At 38.5% G+C, this 19,797-nt stretch overlaps 2 protein-coding genes across 6 annotated transcripts in view; one reads left to right on the top strand and one right to left on the bottom strand.

Annotated features, from left to right (window-relative positions):
- The window catches only part of LOC121730987 (putative protein kinase C delta type homolog), a 35,746-nt gene extending 28,503 nt beyond the window's left edge, over positions 1–7,243 (top strand). For 3 of the 5 annotated variants that reach the window (XM_042120250.1, XM_042120252.1, XM_042120251.1), the window contains 6 exons: positions 2,548–2,721; positions 3,099–3,253; positions 4,063–4,201; positions 5,100–5,288; positions 5,890–6,030; positions 6,400–7,243. In XM_042120250.1, coding sequence (XP_041976184.1) covers positions 2,548–2,721; positions 3,099–3,253; positions 4,063–4,201; positions 5,100–5,288; positions 5,890–6,030; positions 6,400–6,549 — 948 coding nt within the window. In that variant the 3' untranslated portion in view covers positions 6,550–7,243. The remainder of the gene's footprint in view (positions 1–2,547; positions 2,722–3,098; positions 3,254–4,062; positions 4,202–5,099; positions 5,289–5,889; positions 6,031–6,399) is intronic. The other 2 variants (XM_042120255.1, XM_042120254.1) reach the window with 1 other exon arrangement.
- A 1,999-nt stretch (positions 7,244–9,242) lies between these two features.
- LOC121730990 lies at positions 9,243–18,301 on the bottom strand. The gene is made up of 7 exons (XM_042120268.1): positions 17,943–18,301; positions 17,522–17,714; positions 16,992–17,075; positions 13,152–13,308; positions 10,744–11,051; positions 10,317–10,444; positions 9,243–9,577 (listed from the first exon to the last, which is right to left on the bottom strand). The coding sequence occupies exons 1-7, from the start codon at positions 18,120–18,122 to the stop codon at positions 9,374–9,376; spliced, it is 1,254 nt and encodes a 417-aa protein (XP_041976202.1). The 5' UTR covers positions 18,123–18,301; the 3' UTR covers positions 9,243–9,373.
- Positions 18,302–19,797: the final 1,496 nt, after the last annotated feature.

The raw sequence follows: 19,797 nt of genomic DNA, 5'->3' as shown, positions 1-19,797 counted from the left end.
TTTTTATTTATTTTTTATTTTTTTATTTGTTCATCAAGATTTCCCTTTATTCGTGCATATCAACGAAATGGTCTCCGGTTCCTTTGTAGTCTCTTGGCAGGTGGACAAGAACATTAGCAGTCGAGCGAAACTGTTTCGTAATTTGATGTTTTGAAAGACGACGGAGTACTGACCGGTAGCGACTGTGTACAGTCGTCGACAGATTTGATTCCTAATGGAACCTTATTGTTACGTGATAAGGTTGAAAATGTGCACACCGGATCTGTCGGCAACCAGACATAATATTGGTTTGATACAGTAGACACTGGTAAAATATTTTTTATGCAATAGACCAGGAAACAAGCCACTCTGTATAAAACATTAGCACCTACTACACCAAAGGAGTGAAAAATACGTTTCCGATTCTTATAATGCGAAACCATTGTGGTCTGGACTAGATAACTATTCAATTGACAAAACGTTATGCAAGCGTTACTATTACATCGTAGTGCAGGACATCATATCCCTGCTGAAGCAGACGGATCCTGACGAGGTGCCGACTTTTGTGGCCAAGGAGCTGCACAAGCTGCCGCCCGTCACGCTGGACCACGTCGACGTCGTCCGCCTACTGAAGGACATCAAGTTCCTGAAGGAGGAGCTCGCCGGAGTTCGAGGTAGATTGCAGGAATCAGAGTCAATGATCAGTGACTTACGTATTGAATTATCGCAATTAAAAAGTGGTAATTCAATATGTAGGTCACCGGATGCCGCATACGTCACCATTCGTCGAGGTGCGCAGGCGAGCACGTTTAGGCCGTCAGCATTATCGGACGGGTCAACGAACACCGCCGCTGTCGCTCGCGCCCGCGTTCCCTTCCCGGTTGCGCCGACGCCGAGTCCACAGGCGACTCAGCCAAACTTTGCGACTGTTGCTGGTCGCCCCGCACCTCCCCCGCTGGCGAAAACTAATGGGGATAATGAGAGCCGCAAGGTGACGAAGAGCCGCAAGGTGGAGTCTTCTCGGCCTGGTAAGGACGAGAGCAGGAGGTGCGGTTAGGTCGAGGGCTTCATACTGGTGGAGAGGAGGAAGAAGAAGTCCGCCGCCCGTAACCATCGCGGCACCGCACCATAAGTACAGGACAATCCTAGACAGTAGACACTCATGGAAGTGTAGACTATAGAGTATAGACGGTGGTAGACGCCGCAATTAGATAAGTATATTTAAGTACCTGTGTCACGGGTGTGTGACGCGGCTAGGTGATGGTACCGCCCGAAATAGCTCATGTAAATTTAATTGCAGCGTACACGAACTTGCACATTAGGTGGCAATTTGCCACTTTGCATATAACTTCAAAACTTGTCACTTCGCTCGTGTCAAGGTTCAAATCACGATGTCTTTCGATTTTTTAATTTAAAGTTTAAACGAATATTGCAACAAAGACAATATTAATATGTAGTCTCACTCTACTACTTACTCTGTAACACGGCGAGGCATATAGTTTTACTGACTTCAATGGAACGCGGGATTGTCTCACTTTATTACGGTTAGAGGGTAACCATGTTCTTACGTAACCGCAACCGCGAAATATTCACCGCAAAACACATAAAATTGTTTACGAGTAATAAAGACAGGTTTTGTATCGCTGGCAAACACTGTCCGGTAGTTCATCGCACTGCTAGATATAAATATAGTTTGACATTTCACAGTCGAACTCCGACGCACTCCTGACTCCGCGTCATATTATATTTATCTTTCATTTTAAATTATTATCATAAAATATATGAAACTATAGTTTATTAAAGTGTTACAATCTGTGCCAAAAATCAAATCTTAAGGTTTTTCGTCCACGAATTATAACAAATGTTTACTGACTGCATATAATATACAGTGTGTAACAAAAATAAGTAATAAATGATAACACTTTAGGGTGTGTACGTGTTCCTTGTAGAGAGTTCACTGTGAAAGTAGCAGCGCTGAAAGACGATTTTTTTTCACTTCTGTATGGGCAAGGGCCCGAGCGTCACGAGTTTCCCCATATAAAAGTAAAAAAAAGGTTTTTCAGCGCTGCTACTTTCACAGTGAACTCTCTACAAGGAATACGTACACAACTACACACCCTCAAGTATTATCACTTATTTTTGTTACGCCCAGTAGGCTGTATAACATGTTACTTTAACTGTACCTGGTAGAGGCGTATTGAATTTTCGTGTGTACTTCTCTATCGGGTGTATGATATGATATTCTTACGATATACTTAGCTGATTTGTCTTAACCCTAAAGAACACTTCATTTCGTAAAACATTTAGCCCCAATTTCACCAAGTTAACGCTCGAATTAGTATCACGTTACCTCTTTCGTTTTTCTTATGAATGAAAGAGAAGACTTGACATTTTAACAAGCTGTTAGTACTAACAGACGTTGGTGAAATTGGGGCTTAACATCTTTAAAACAACCTTGAAGAATGAGGCAAAAAATTTAAAAATTACTTAAGATACTGTTATTTCCATGCAGGACAGGCGAAAAAAGTTAGTCTCTAAGCCAATTTAAAATAAAACTTTTTTTTTCAGGTGATGTTAGCGGAACTGCGGGAGACAGAGTACTATTATGCGGTGAAGTGTTTGAAGAAGGATGTCGTGTTGGAAGACGATGATGTTGAGTGTACCCTCATAGAGAGGAAGGTGCTCGCTCTCGGCACCAACCACCCCTACCTCTGCCATTTGTTCGTCACCTTCCAAACTGATGTGAGTTTCAAAATTAAATCGTAGATTTAGCCTAATTATGGCGATTTAATGAAAGGTTATGTATTTGGCAGACTATGTGCGTAATACCTAATATATTAATAAAATAATAAAAATTATGTCTTTTTCAAATTACGTAATATGATGGAACATAAATCAAAGACACTGATTAGCTAATAGCCATCCTAAAGACCCACAAGTATTGCATAGTTTGAAAGTTTCTGATATGTGAATACATCAGTCATCAGCCACCTTCATTTTGATAAAGCTATAAACAAGTCGGGCTACGGAATCCGATAATTGGCCAACGTGAGAGAATTCTCTTCTGAGTTCTGTACTCGCGTTTGTTCTACTCATAGCCTGTTATTTTATGGTTCCAGTCGCACCTGTTCTTCGTGATGGAGTACCTGAACGGCGGCGACCTGATGTTCCACATCCAGCAGAGCGGCCGCTTCCCGGAGCCGCGCGCGCGCTTCTACGCCGCCGAGATCGTCTCCGGACTCAAGTTCTTGCACAAGCGTGGAATTGTTTATAGGTACATAATAATAGCTCCCACACCGGTTTCGGTGACAGTGGTCGGTTTCATTGAAACCAGGCCAGCTACGCAATAGTGCCCAAGTGTGTGCGCAGTACACAAGAGCACTCTATTCCTTTACTCTCATAACCCAGTGGGACGGAAGACCGACACGACCGGCGAGAGATCAGGCGCAGGACCGACTTTTTACATGCCCAATGCCCATGCATGGATCATCTTACTTGTCTGACAATCAGGTGATCAGCCTGCATTGTCCTAACCAAACTTGGAAATAACATGTTTCCAACGCGGGAATCGAACCCACGACCTCTGAGTCGAGGGCCGCGCTCTATACCACTATGACCACGGAGGCGTTAGGTACATAGCCGGACTTTTGAGTCTAACTGCCGCACTCAGAAACATTTAATTAAGATCCTTCAATTCAATGAATTAAAATTTTCATTTTATTACCTACATTTTTAAGTTATTTCGTCTCTGAGTACCGCGGTTATTGATTGATATGTTGCCTGAAACTTTGTTAACGTATCAATAGATATGATCAGCGCAGTAACATTTTTTGGTATAAAAACGATTTTGTTCTTTACCGGAAATTAAATTATCTGCAGAGGAAATTTTATCAAAATGATTCAGCTATTTATGCGTGAAACTTTAACAAACAAGTTAAGAGACAGACACATCGATAACCAATAATTGTGTAGCCTTGGTACAGTTTAGCAAAATTATATTTTTAGTCGCAATACTCAACTTTTTGATATAAATACTGAGTAAACGTAAATACCAAGTACATGCCCGATATATTATGTTTACAGGGACCTGAAGTTAGACAATATACTGCTGGATTTCGACGGTCACGTGAGGATAGCGGACTTCGGCATGTGCAAGCTGCAGATCTACCTCGACAAGACGGCAGACACCTTCTGCGGGACGCCCGACTACATGGCTCCTGAGGTAAAGCGTACAGAACTAATACAATAACAGTACCTCATGCCAATTAAATTGAATCCCATAGCTTTTAGGACTCCCACGATTTATGGCAAATGAAATATGAATTGCATTCTCAGAAAGAGAATAAATGAAACGAAGTGTAGACCTCTTTAGCAAGACCCCATATATGTACAATTTGTTTGGGAGCCCTTACAAAAGGTTGCCTTTTTTTTACTTTCCTTTAGATTTTGAGAATTTAATAAAATAGACGAACAGTTTCTAACGTACACGCACGTTAGGGGCCCGTGGGGTCCGTATAATTGTACGGCATATATACGGATACCTACGGTGCGGTGGTCACATCCCTGAATATGAAACAATCGCATAACCATCGATCGCAAATGAGTGGTGGTCCTTAGACTTTTGTGACTCAAATGTTCACTCATCTAATCTGAATTCCAAATCTAGGACCTAGAAATTAAAATCTATTAGTAGAGGTAACCGCCGCACTCAGAGACGAACATGGGCGTACCCAGGTTCTGAGCCAGGGGGGGGGCAAATTACCCAGGTTCTGGTGCCAGGGGGGGCACCAGAACCTGGGCATCTAGGTGTTTATAAAGAATAAAAAATTGATAATTTAGTTGTAAAAATATTGTATTGCAAACAAATGGCAAAAATTCGTTTTCTTAATTTTTATAGATAAAAGTACTAGATAATATACTTAGTAGGTACGCCCATGGAGACGAACATTAATTAGGTATTACTTTTAACTGTAATTACTAAATAAAGATTTTTACATTATCTGTTAACCTCGAGTTTATGAAGATCTCCATTAAATTAATTTAGTTTAATCGTCATTATTATATCTGAGTACGCCCGTAAGACTTTAGAGGAACCCATCAATCTTAAAATTTGTCCACAGATAATCAAGGGTCTCAAGTACAGCCAGACTGTGGACTGGTGGTCGTTCGGCGTGCTGCTGTACGAGATGCTGGTGGGGCAGAGCCCCTTCAGCGGCTGCGACGAGGACGAGCTGTTCTGGTCCATCTGCAACGAGATGCCCTCCTACCCGCGCTTCCTCTCGCAGGAGTCACACTCCATACTTACTAGGGTATGTAACTCCCACACCGGTGACGGTAGCCAGTTTCATTGAAACAGTTACGCAGGAGTAATTTTTAATGTGCCCGAGTGTGTGCGCAGTACACGAGAGCACCATCTATTCCTTTACTATGATAACGCAGTGGGACGGAAGACCGACACGACTGGCGAGGGTTTTTTACTAGGATAAGAGCAGCTAGGCATATTATGTAACGATGGTGAGCGTATAACATGGAATGAAACCTCAAGATCAGTAATATTGTTCTCGCTTTGCCATCCTGAAGATGTAGTAGGTAATAATCTACTACATCTTCAGGATGGCAATCCAAAAATATTAAAAAGTAATCCTAACAAAAATTTAGTAGGTTGTTTGTTTGGTATTGTAACTTTTTGCAATTGCAACTACAGCGACTGTGTTCCATTGGTAATAGGTAATTGAGGGCTCCTGAGAGAAAAATGATATACCTATATATATTTTTTAAAATTTTCTGTTAAATCGTACCAAAACTTTATCTCCCAGATTTTATTCACTATAATATTATCTCATCATCGCGCTTAGTATGGCTATCAAGGGAGACGAATAGGTCCCATTTAAAGTGTAAATTTTTTTGTAGTTGCTGGACAAGGACGCGCGCACGCGGCTGGGCGGCGTGGAGTGCATGCACGGGGACATTCGCGACCAGGACTTCTTCCGACCCATACCCTGGGACAAGCTCGAGAGACGGGAACTCGACGCGCCTTTCAAGCCGAGAGTGGTAAGTTTTTATGGAACAGAAAACGAGCAGTCCCCGATGATGGCAAGGGATTGCTGCTCGTGGACACAAGCAGGGCGATTCACGATTCCCGTTTGACACGGATTCGGAAAGTTTTCCGTGCGCTCATAGGCCAATGGCGAGCGCGGCGAGCGTTTATTGGATGTCGCGCGATGAAGTTTCCGAATCCGAGTCGAATTCGGCACCGTGAATCAGGGCGAGACTCGTCTGTTCGGAGGTTGGGTTATTGGGGATTTTAGGGAAGTTGTCCAAGTATAAGTAAGCCAGTACAAACTATTACTAAGCTATCCCTGTTAGGCTCTACGTAGTCATCGTACCTTACCCAAACTAAAATAACTGAACTTTTTCCAGCGCCATCCCCTGGACACGCAGTATTTCGATCGCGCGTTCACGGGCGAGCGGCCGCGGCTGACCGCCATCGAGCCGCAGGTCCTCCGCTCCATGGACCAGGAGGCCTTCCGAGGGTTCTCGTACACCAACCCCAACGCCACCGATCGGTAGAATGCCGTTGGAAGACGGATCCAACCGTCGGAAGAGGGAAGAGCTATGGACTGTAAGAAACGTGTGTAGAGATCGAGATAGATTCTCGAGTACCGTTGGAAGATGGAAGAGTGCTATTTGGACTAGGGATGTTATGTTGCTTCGAACTGGTGTCACCCGAAAATTGATTATTTACTTGACATGTGTTGCCTATATTTAGTTCCTTTAAATTCAGTTTTAAAAAGAAATAGGCAAGTTTTCTGGCGACGCAAATTCGGAACGTAGCACCTCCATCGTGGGTATCGCAGACACAATAGATTTTCAATTGTTATGCGGCAGCCGGCTGCCGCTTGGGGATTGTTGGGTTAAAATTGTTTACTACATAAGTGCTGCCACCTAAGTTCCGACCTAGTCCCTATTATCATAATGATATTTTAGCATGATGCTATTTGATGAGAGGAAGGTATTTTAACAGCTCAACGTCGTAAATTAGTAAGTTTCAGAGGAGTAGGTACTCAATAACTATTAACTACACATAGTTAAACCATTTTTCGATAGAAATCGGCAGACGATGTAAAAAAGTTAGAACTGCCCAAAATGATTAGAAACATGGTCATCGGTCGCACTGTATAAACTATACTAAAATATGATGAATGATGAATATTAATTGTTGATATGTTTTTTCACAGAGCAAATTAAATATTTTTGTCCAGTGGATTTTTTTCAATAAACTTTTATTAATAAAAAAAATACAATAATAAATTAATAAGCTCGTAATAATAAAACCTGACGTCAATGTATTGGTGAAAATAATTTTATATTTTTTAAGCGTCTTATTGGTACTTTAGTAGCAACATAATATGCAAGATGACTATTTTGAAGTCTTTGACTATATTACAGTCGGAAGATACGGCTGTCAGAGCAAGTAGGCAGTAGCCTTAGGTATTATGCGCCTACTGTCGTTCGTTACATATTCTATAGTCTATAACAGGGGTCACCAATTAGTTTCGCTCGGGGTCCGTTTTAAAAAAACCTTCGCGGTCCACACATTAAAAAAAATTAAACAAATGTAATTACGGAAATTACAAAATTTATTTGTATCAATGATAAAAGTGACAATAATTGTTACATGTGGGTATACAGTATGTCGAAACCAAAATTATTTTTTAACGAAGTTAATCTTCGAACATGCTTCATGGTCCGCACACATTGGGTCGGCGGGTCGCTATTTGGTGACCCCTGGTAAAATGATATAATGTTATAGTTATAACAAAATGTTTTAGTTCTCAATTTTGTTTTTATTTTGCATATCATTGTATATTTAAAACTTATAATTAATGCTTTTAGGTACCTATGTAAATAATATTGTGAGGTAAATAAAAAATTTACAATGATACAACTTCTTTATTGCAGTATCCCTGATAAGAGGTATTTTATCAAAATACAATATTGTTTTAAATACTACTTACCTACCAGTCTCGCAAAGTATGAGTAGAAGACAATAAAAAAGAAAAAATCACAAATATTTTAAAGTTAAAAACTATTCCACTACCAACTAGAACTGTTTTATTTCATCACAATACAAATCACACCGAAAAAAATATTATGCTTAAAAGTACCAATAGGTACAACAAATATATTATTAAATAAATAAAATTATGCTTTAAACAAGTACCAAAAAGTACTTACAATAAATAGAAATAAGTAAAATTAATGATAAAATACCTCAAAAGTACAAATAAGTACAGCTGTACTTTTGAGGCGTCAAATTGATGCGTGGCGTTTTTAGATCATAAAATATTACGTATGTAAGGTTCAACTGGGGTTGAGTCGATGCGTCGCGACGCGTCATGTTTTTGATGAATTCGGTCGCTCGACTCTTTCCTCTCCTTCGCTCCCAGTTTAAGTTGAGACTTAACGACACAGCATTGATGCTGATACACTACAATATTGTACTACACCGCGACGCATGTTGCTCTGCAGTTAAGCGCAGTCTTATAAGCCGGCTATACACATTGGGCCAACGCATTGAGCCACCTCATTACGCTTACTTGTAGAGACCTACTTGACCAAAAGTTGGGAGTGACATTACGTACCTACTACCTACTGTACACGTTGGCCCAATGCGCTTGCTTAATGTGATATGCCGGCTCTTGATATAGGCGAACGCGTTGGCCAACGCGTCTGCAGACGCGTTGGCCCAATGTGTAGAACGGGCGTTCGCGCGTTGGCCAACGTCTAAATACCTACGGCCAACGCGCGAACGCCCGTTCTACACATTGGGCCAACGCGTCTGCAGACGCGTTGGCCAACGCGTTCGCCTATATCAAGAGCCGGCATTAGGCGGTGACGGATTTACCCATAACCAAATTAAGCAATTGTCTAGGGCATCACGTCTGAGGGGGCACCAGAAGAGAGGGTTCAAAGCATAAAGTTAATATGCCTAGCAGAATAGAGCAACAATCTCGAGCTGTCAAACGTAACCGAAATTGGTTTTCATCTGTGTGAAAAATGTGTGTACGTACGTATACACTTACACAAGCATGATTGAACAGGAATTCTATGAAATTAAATTGTCAACGTGCGGCACGTGCCGACTGGACGTCAAAAAAAGAGTGCTGCTGTCATGTATCACACGTCTCATTTTACCACGCAGTGTTACTGATAGTGACATCTCGCTTGCTCAGGCCTTTGTTTCTCTATTCCGGTAGGTAACTATATTAACTTTATGGTTCAAAGACTGATTCTAGTTGACATACTAAAGATAGGGCACAGGCATGGATGGCTTAGAGCATCACTGGCGTTGGCCCAATGTGTACACCGGGCTTAGCTTACAGCTATGTGACTAGCGTTGTTTCAGTTGTATAAACATCTGATGAACGTTATTTTCTAAGGCGACGACCAAGTAGTGTCTGCCGACTCGCTCGTACACGTCCAAAGCTTGTATCCGGTAGTCGCCGTCCTTGTCGTACACGAAACTCCTCATATAAAACTGCTTCTGCGGCTCGTTTTGACACTGTAGAATTTTGTCTATGCAATGTATTTCGATCTAGAAAGTAAAAAAACGATGTAATAATATTTTATTTACACTCTGTCACTGTCGCTGCTCCTTGCGCTGCCTGAAATATTGCCTTGAATACTTCTACGGCAGTCCGCAGTAACGACGCGACTGAGCGTTTACACTCAGCCCTCTACTTGGCGCGTTAGGCAGCGGCATGTAGCGATTTCCATACAATTAAATATTTTAAAATGAATACGTATTGAATAGTATGGAAATATGCATATACAGCATGACTGGTGAGACATGTTCAATACTCGAGGAGGAGGATATTTGGCTATTATATTAGTTGAAAAAAATAATATCAATTGATCACTGAGTAAATGTAGCTTAAAGTTAAATAATTTACCCAACGGGTAGAGCGCGACGCGGGGCGCAAGCCGCCGGCCGCATAGTAATTTACTAAGTGTCCATGATTCATTTAAATTTAAAGGGAAATTTGGTCAAAAATTAAGTACCTAATTTTATTACATAATTATAATTTATTATGAGAATCGAGTACCGAGTACTCTCCTTAAATATTGATCATGTCTCACCAGTCATGCTGTATATTTAATGACTTTAAACGTCGGCGAAACACGCTGAAAACGCGACGTAAGTGATAAACTTTAATGATATCCTTTACCATATCCCATTTAAGCATGACGAGCGAACAGTTAGACAGACTTTCGCATTTATGATATTAAATATTTAACTTTCTACAATAACATAAAATACAAAATATAATTACTTTTCCATCTTCATATCCCACGAACAATAGCTCTCCATGCTCAAAAAGCGCCGACAGTCTGGGGACAGCCATTATGATTTTATCGAACTGATGCGATTTGGATATTTCCCATTTTGCATTGGCTGGTACTGAAAATTGTAAGTAAATGTAAGTTGACCCTTTCTAATAAAGTAAAATAAAAAAATCAACTTTAACAACTGCTCTCACTGCCGCACTCAGAGACGAACATTAATTATTTAATTGTGATTAAATTAAGATTTTGACATCAGCTCCATACATTATCTGTCAAACGCTTTAATTTGAAGTATGTCTCTGAGTGCAGCAGAGTTTGAGAAATAATGTGTAGTTTATGTCAATATATTCATAAAATAATAGTTAAGTGATCACTTAATATATTAAAACGCGGCAATTAGAGTAACCCACTCACCTCTATAAGCCACACAGCCATCATTGAAAGGAAATGGTAAACGATATGATAATTTAATATCGGCATCGTCACAGAGTTGGGGGTAAGAAATGTGGTGCACCTTCTTAAACTGTAGCCCGTCCACATAGAACATAATGCCTTCTTTTGTCACAACATACACCTTTTGGTTGAAGACGTGCAGAGCCACAACGCAAACGGGCTTGTAGATCTTGGCTACGGCCTTCACGCTGAAGTAGTTGTGACGTTCAGTAATCGCCACCCACAATGTGCTACTACTGTCTATGAAGTAACAACTGTTTGAATATAACCTGCAATATTATTAAGTCATAATTTTTTGCTTAAAAATAATGTTATAGGTACTGCTTAAGAGTTTTTTTTTTTTTTTTTATGAAATAAGGGGGCAAACGAGCAAACGGGTCACTTGATGGAAAACAACTTCCGTCGCCCATGGACACTCGCAGCATCAGAAGAGCGGCAGGTGCGTTGCCGGCCTTCTAAGGGGTAATAGGGGAGGGTAGGGAAGGGAATAGGGGAGGGTACGGAAGGGAATAGGGGAGGGTACGGAAGGAAATAGGGGAGGGTAGGGAAAGGAAAAGGGTAGGGGATTGGGCTTCCGGTAAACTCACTTACTCGGCGAAACACAGCGGAAGCGCTGTTTCACGCCGGTTTTCTGTGAGGACGTGGTATTTCTCCGGTCGAGCCGGCCCATTCGTGTCGAAGCATGGCTCTCCCACGTCAAAATGCACTAAGGGACAAAACTGCCTGATTTCCGATTATAGCACTAGAGCGAGTGCGCTCTAGTGCTATGCAGCATAACGTTGAACCTATGGCTGAACGCTCAGACCAAATAAAGACATTTTATTTGGTCTGAGGCTGAACGTCGAACGTTTCAAATACTACAACGCCTTTGCAATCAATCACTATCACAACTAATTAAGAGGATACAACAGGGGGTAGAGAAATGAAAAAAAAGTACGTGTAATATCTATAGCTGTCTCCCTTGCCTCAAGCCTATACCGCAGAACGCGATAGAGACAACTGCAGAAAATCCTGAAAATCAACGATTCGTTGTCCCCTGATTCCTTCTCCAAAACTTAACCGATTTAAGTACTTTTTTCATTAAAGATTAAAAAAAGGCTTGAGCTGTGTTCCTATGTTTTGCTTTTTTTTGTATAATCTAGCCAAATCTGTTTTCTGGACGTTTGAACAGAGCGGAAAATCTGGCCATTTTTTTAGGTTTTTGAACGTTCATATCTTATTTAATAATTAAATTATGAAAAAAAAGAAAACATGGGGACATTGTATTAGTGGCCGTAGATATTCAGGAAAAAAATTATAACTCTACTAGCATTATCCAGGGAGGAAACAGGGGACAACGTTTGTATGGAAAAAATGGCGGTGTGGAATCCTCTTAATGTTCCAATTAAGCATTAGCACACTTCGACATTACGCGCCTCATAGTCGCATTATGTATCCACACATACCGCCGGCTTATATCGGCGGCACGGCCGGCGGTCCGGCCGCCAGCTAACCACACATGCCGCCGCTGAAAGCCGGTGGAAAACCCGGCGTCATATTAAGCCGGCGGCATGTGTGGATACACCCATTATATGCTCTGCTATTTACTATGTACTGAGACTTGCTATCTGTTTGTTACAAGGCTGTTTAACCATGTTACCAACCATTAATATGTTCCTAGATGATCTATTTATATAACAATTATAATAATAAATACTGAACATATAATTTAGTAAATATTTAAGTTTGGCTCTGATATAAGCATTGCTGTTTTTAAACAGTTTTGTAGGGAAGCAGAAAAGCTAAGGCCACATATTTTTCATGGATAAGAACTATGCTGGAAAGGAAAGCATATTACTAGAATTAAAGTATCTACAAACCAAATTTAACTTTTAAGTGAATAAAAATGTAAAAGTGTGTACTTATACTTTTACATTTTTATTCTTAAGTATTATACATAAAGTAAAAATACCTAGCGGAATAGAGCAACAATCTCAAGCTGTCAAACGAAACCGAAATTGGTTTACATCTGTGTGTAAAAATATGTGTACGTAGGTATACACTTACACAAATGATTGAACATGAATCCTATGCACTGACCTCCATTATACAAGTACGCGTACTTGTATAATGGAGGTCAGTGATTCGAGATTAAATTGTCAACGTGCCGATAAGTGCCGACTGGACGTCAGACAGAAAAATTGGTTCTGCTGTTATACAGTATCACACATCTCTTTTTACCACGCAGTGTTACTGATGGTGACATCTCGCTCGCTCAGGCCTTTGTTTCTCTATTCCGCTAGGTATATTAACTTTATGGTTTTAATAAGTATTATAGTATGGCTAGTGGCTACAGTTTGCTGTAATGACAAGAACAACAAGCAACTCACTTGTAACACCCGATAATGTCCAGGTTGAATACGTCACAGTATTGCATGTCTGACTGGTACTGTTTATTTTGTATTAACAGTGACTTGTTATTATTGTTATTATTCTGCTGCTTCGACAGTATAGTAACCAAATAATCTGATTCTTCATAACTGTAACCTGTTAAAAGATAAACATTATGAAACACAACATAGCATTCTCTAAAAAACAGACTGGACAAAATTTAAATTGTATGATACACATGCATCAGCTTAATAAAGGCTCTGCTAGTGTGCTTATTGATATAATTTTAATAAGGGTAGTATTTAATCGAGTGACTGTAAATTACAGTTTTAGGTGTCAAAATTACTAAATTTGGGTTACAGAATTACTATTTGAGCGACTGAGAGTGAGTGACGAGAAATTAACAGAATAGCAAGTTAGAAATTGTTTGGGTGGAGGGGGAGGGGGGTAAACCCCGTTTATATATAAAAATCATTAATAAATTACACAAATTATAATCCTTAATGGAACGTCAAAGAAATGGGTAAAATTTTAATGGCGACCTATACCAAAAAAAAAACAACTGGCTTCATTTATGATTCGACGGGCCCTACTTCTGGATGGTTTACAAAAAAATAACCACGATGGCTAAGGCGGGAGCTACGCTGCGCTACGCTCCCGCCTTAGCCATCTAACCTAACCCAAAAAAGTCGTATTGGTCCGCAGCCCAACTCACTTGACTGCAACGATTCGTCGCCCCCATTCGAATTCGCACGCATTTAACAATATGTAGTTTTCATTAAAACACGTACAAAAATATAAAATATAACGCCTCAAATAGAATATCAGTAACCAATTATCATTAATAAAGCAGCTCACAAAAGTTTGCTCAAAATGAACTTTTTAGTAGCGTAATAAATAACCTCACTTAGAAAAATTTATTTATTTATTTATTTATTTATTTATTAATACAAGATGAAAAAAATTATAATTTAGTACTAACAGAAAAACCACGTAGGTTTTTCTGTTAGTACTAATTTAATCTATATTTAATATTGAAGTTGCCCGCTATGTATTTCCAGTCGCTCACTTAGTAATACAGTCGCTCGGATAGAATTTTAATATCTGCGGGGCTAAAATGGTCACATTTAGCAATTCCTCTCAATCAATTCAGCAAATGAATTGTAAAAACTGTCAAACTGACAAATGTCAAATCAGTACAAAAATACAGAAATGAATTGCAAGCAGAGTTGCAATTTGCGATTTTAGAAACATGAATCATATTATGATTCATGTCATGATTCTTCAAAGCGACCATTTTAGCCCCGCTGAAATACACTAATCGCAATCCACATTTTGTAAGCTCGTTCTGGATTTTTCGCTTAGTCATATTAATACCGCTCATGTTATTAAAACAGTATGTTCATCATCAGTCCCAAAGTAATTTTTTATTCGCTCGTTTTATTATTTCCATAATAATAATAATAGAAATGTGTAATGGGCCTCTACATGTTGGCTTCGGCCCCAGTCCCCACGCATGCCTTCCAAAGGTCCGGGATTTAATTGCCCATTAGCAAGGAGTTCCTTACACAATAATAATAGTATTTATAAATAAATAAATAAATAAAATATCTTTTTATTCAAAATGGGTATCATGATACACTTTTTGAAAGTCGAACGAAGAAACTACGTTGCCTACCACCGGTTCGGGAACTACCCCGCCGAGAAGAACCGGCGTAAGAAACTCGCACGGGGCCATCTTTTGCAAAAAAAAATGGAAAATTACAATGTTATGGCTTACAGCTATGTAACAAAATTAAAAGAAAAGTAACCTGCATGGAGCCACCCTATTCCCAAGGTGTGCTGTCCTCGAAGAAATCATTGACTTTATAATACGCTTTAGCACACAAACGTTCTTTAACTGCTTTTTTAAATTTGTTTAAAGGTAGATTTTGAACATTTTCTGGGATTTTATTGTATAGGCGTATACATTGGCCTTTAAAGGATTTGCTTATTTTGGCTAGTCTGAACATTGGTATTGCTAACTTGTTCTTATTTCTAGTATTTACATTATGATTATCACTTTTCTTTTTGAAAATATTTATGTTCTTTCTAACATATAAGAGATTTTCCAAAATGTATTGAGATGTGATAGTCAGAATTCTTATTTCTTTAAATTTTTCTCTTAGAGATTCCAAAGACGACATCTTATAAATAGAACGAATAGCTCGCTTCTGCAGCACAAATATTGTATTAATGTCCGCCGCGTTTCCCCACAAGAGGATGCCGTAAGACATTATACTATGAAAGTAGCTAAAGTAAACTAATCGCGCGGTCTCTACATCAGTGATTTCACGAATTTTTTTAACAGCATATGCTGCAGAACTAAGCTTATCTGCCAGTTTCGCAATATGTGGACCCCATTGTAACTTACAATCCAGCGTTATGCCTAGGAATACGGTGGTGTCTACTAAATTCATTTTCTCATCATTTAATAGTACATTGGTTTGTACTTGCCTAACATTTGGCAAGATAAATTTTAAACATTTTGTTTTATTAGAGTTCAAAAGTAAATTATTAGCATTAAACCAATGTACTATTTTTGAGAGAGCACTATTTACCTCGTCATAATTAAATTGTCGCCTCTTCACATTAAAAATTAGTGAAGTGTCATCAGCAAAAAGTACTATCTCATGCTTATCTTTAACAAGATAAGGTAAATCATTTATATAGATGAGAAAAAGAAAAGGCCCTAAAATGGACCCTTGTGGCACACCTAGTTTTATTTTGGTTCCATTAGACCTTATGGAGTTAACTTCCACCCTCTGCGTTCTATTTGTAAGGTAAGATTTAAGAAGTTTAAGTGCCGTGCCCCTTACACCATAATGGTGTAGTTTTCTTATTAGAGTATCATACTCCACACAGTCAAATGCTTTAGAGAGATCGCAGAAAATACCAAGTGCATCCTGCGACTCCTCCCAAGCTTCAAAAATACTACACAGAAGACTAATGCCTGCATCTGTTGTAGACCGACCTTTAGTAAAAATTTTCGTAATTTTCGGCAACGGCCGTATTTCCCGGAAGACGTCGCTGCAAGCGCTGTTTTAAACTTAACTTTAAGAAAAACAGCGCTTTGCAGCGACGTAGAGGCGTCTGACGTTGGTCTTGGACGTTACCATGGTAACGCCGCGATGGCTTCCCGGTGAATGACGGTGAGAAGTACTTATGGACGGACCGGCGACAGCGGACAGCCACCGGCTATATTATGATAGTTTCTATTTCCTTTGAAGGCGCAATATGCAAGTGCATTGTTTGGGGCTCTTACGTTTCATAGATTCGGGTGTTTTCGTGATTACGACAGTTAGCGAAGATTTACATGCGCATTATTAATTTGGGACTACTGTAATTACTAATTACACATGTAACACCTTATTTTACAATCTATTCTAATAATAATTTAATGAATCTTGTACAAAATGCATATCTGCCTGTCTGTTACCTTTACACTTAAACTGCTGAGCCAACATTAATAAAATTTGGTATGGTGATATTATGAGTACCTGGCAATTGTCATAATTTTTATTCACTATTATAAAAACTATTTATAATTTTTTCAGGCAATAAATAAGTTTTTAAGAAACTAAGTTGCGTCGGCACCTCCTGCAGTTTTTTTTCAATTAAGCATTGCGTGGGCTGGGCTACATTTAAAAAATATATATAATATTTATTTTGATACACTTTCTTTGTCATTTTTTTAGTTTCGAATTTCACCTACGTAAGCGTCTAAAATACTGTCTCAGCCCAATTATAAAAATTATTCTCTATGCTATTTTTATCTAATGATTATAATCATAGCTTACATTTTACATGCAATGTTTTATTGCAGCTAGTGTCCACCATGTTTAAATATTTAACTTCGTTATCAAGGACAACTATTAGTTCATCTGAAAAAAATGCAAAAAGACTTCCATAAAAATTACACAATGTTGTACATTAGTTTTATAAATAAAATATCATCAAAATTATTTATATTATTACTTCGATAGCAGATTCCAGGAAATACTTTTGTATACTATTGTTGTGGCGATCACCAGTGCTCTTATGGGACTTGAAGAATTATATTTAAAATAATTTTGATGACAGAATATGGTGATGGTTCAGCAGGCGCGGTCGCAGCCTGAAATTTTGGGGGGGGGGGTCACTCAGTAGTCACTACACTATTTTTTTTATCTGCGCCCTCGGACGGTTCTGGATTTTATTTTATTTTCAATTTTACCTTACATTTTGGGGGGGGTCATGTCCCTTGTGACGCCCCCCTTCGAACCGCGCCTGTGGTTCAGGTAGTTACTAATCAATAATCATAGTACTCAAGATGTAAATTTCTACTTACTCTTATACACTTTCATAGATTTGACATGTTTTACATGAAAGCTTGTATAGTGAGATACTCTGGCTTTTGATATTTTTCTCCAGAGGAAGAAATTGAAAAGGATTTCTCTCCATCCTAGTGCACACTTCTCTTTGTATAGAACACCTTTATTAGGGATTGTTACTTCCACCATCTCACGCCATAACTCAAAATGCTTAAAAATAATACTTATTCATTATTATATTTCATTTTAGTAAGCTTAAAAAATACACACAATAATTGATTTATTATAATAATGACTGATTTCAATTTGTAATCATTATTTTCATCATTTCTAAATAAGTAAAATTGTACACCAATAAAATAAGCGATTTAATTTTTTATGTAGGTACTACAAGTAAGTAATCTAATTAGAAAATATGCTATTTTAAAAGCAACCTACCTGCAGATAATATTTAACAGCTCCTAACCAAGACTTGTTAACAAACATACAAATTGATAAAGATTTTAAATCAAGGTGAGAGAAAAATAATATCAATATTTCCGTAGGGCAGTTGCCCCAATTACGAACATGTTGATCATTATTTAATTTTTCAGCATCTAAGGCTGTTCCTGAATACATAATATTATGGGATTATATCAAAAAAGTAAAGATTTTAAACAATTAAAAATCTCTTCTCTGAGCAATCGAATTTCTGGTCACTATAACAAAAAAGTGGCTTTCAATACTTTCTATATTTGGTAAAATTAATGTAGAAGATAATTTCCACATGTTTATCTTTGTTATTTACTTAAAATTACTACAAAAGAAAATGTTTATAAATTATTATTAACCAAAAATCACAGAGACACAGACCAGAAATCGTATTGTTTACAATATTTGACAGAGGCCAGAGCTAATATTTTGCAACTGACGTCTGACAGTAGTAATTTTTTTTGTTGACTTTTGGCACTGACGCTGGGGTTGTACTTTGCCACGTACAAAATAGTCAGTCTTCTTCAATTATTATTAAATACGTATAGTCTGTCAAGAAAGTGAAGAAATTAAAAAGTGGCAACATCGTAGTGTCATCCCCATCGAGGTACTATAGAGCCTTATATCGGTGTATAAGCCTCAAAACCGTGTAATGTTATGTCCTACTTAGTAGGACATAACAAAGGAGTCGGTCTGCATATTTCATGTAATAAAAGTGTTAAAAAAGGTTTTTAGTGAATATTTAATGCTAGATATTGTTGAGTTTTGTGGTTCCGCTACATAATAAACCATAAGAATGGTCAAAGAAAAGAAACACGTGGGTTTAACATTAAATACATAAGTTTTGAACAACGTTTTTTGGGCTTTTCAATCGGTATTTTTGTAAGCTAAAAAGATAATTTATAAGTTTATTAATCCCTTACGGCCATTCCCAATACTTGATCTATCTCTGGTTTTGCCCTACTAGAGATAGGAATAGCTCACAATTGACATAAAATATATGTCTCTAATGTCAATTGTGAGCTATTCCTATCTCTAGTAGGTCAAAACCAGAGATAGATCAAATATTGGGAACGGCCGTTATTCGTTCTATATAAGGCATTAGTGCTAAAAATGTCACATCAATTAATAATTTAGCTTTATAAATTGCATAGCTTTTTACGTGTGTATATCATGAACTAATTGACTTTCTTTCCTGCATCATAATGTGCTTCGAAATAATCGACAAATATAAATATTCAAGAAAATAAACGCACACTACTTGTATAAAAATAAGCACAAAATGGCCACGCGATGACGGGCTAAGAATACATCTATACTTTAATACTTTATCTATGGTCATCCCTTTCAAATCAATCTGATGATACTGCGATGTTGCCACTTTTTAATTTCTTCACTTTCTTGACGGACTTATGTTGAATATATTGTTATCGTCATGTCTAACGGCCTGTCCACATCTCCACGTCACGACGTCGTCAACGTGGAACGGATAGCGGTGCCGTAACGTGGCACGGTACGTTGACGTGACGTGCACGTCAACGTAACGTAAGAAATGTAGCAGTTTTAAGGCTCCCGCAGACAGGCGCGTCGATAATAACGCAATGCGGTATTGCGATAATGCGTCCCGATTCCTTGCACACAACTGCGTTTTTATCGTCCGATATTTCTTACGAGAAAGCGCCGCGACTGTACTATTATAGTACCATCTCTCAGGTATGGAAGAAAATTGCGTTATTATTACGATATACTTCCATTGCGGCGTTGTTATCGCAGCAGTGTAAAAATAACTACATGACCATCCTAAGACAACATATGTACTGAA

This window comes from Aricia agestis, chromosome 10 (genome assembly GCF_905147365.1).
Source record: "Aricia agestis chromosome 10, ilAriAges1.1, whole genome shotgun sequence".
NCBI classification, from domain to species: domain Eukaryota; kingdom Metazoa; phylum Arthropoda; class Insecta; order Lepidoptera; family Lycaenidae; genus Aricia; species Aricia agestis.
Note: the sequence above shows the minus strand (reverse complement) of the source record. Positions and strands in the feature narration are given on the sequence as shown.

Coding starts and splice junctions, on each gene's coding strand:
- LOC121730990 (XM_042120268.1), bottom strand. CDS start 18,122: ATGTATTCAGGAACAGCCTTAGATGCTGAAAAATTAAATAATGATCAA. Junction 17,076..17,521: donor ATCTATGAAAGTGTATAAGA/GTAAGTAGAAAT, acceptor CATTTTTTTCAG/ATGAACTAATAGTTGTCCTT. Junction 9,578..10,316: donor TGGGATATGAAGATGGAAAA/GTAATTATATTT, acceptor TTTACTTTCTAG/ATCGAAATACATTGCATAGA.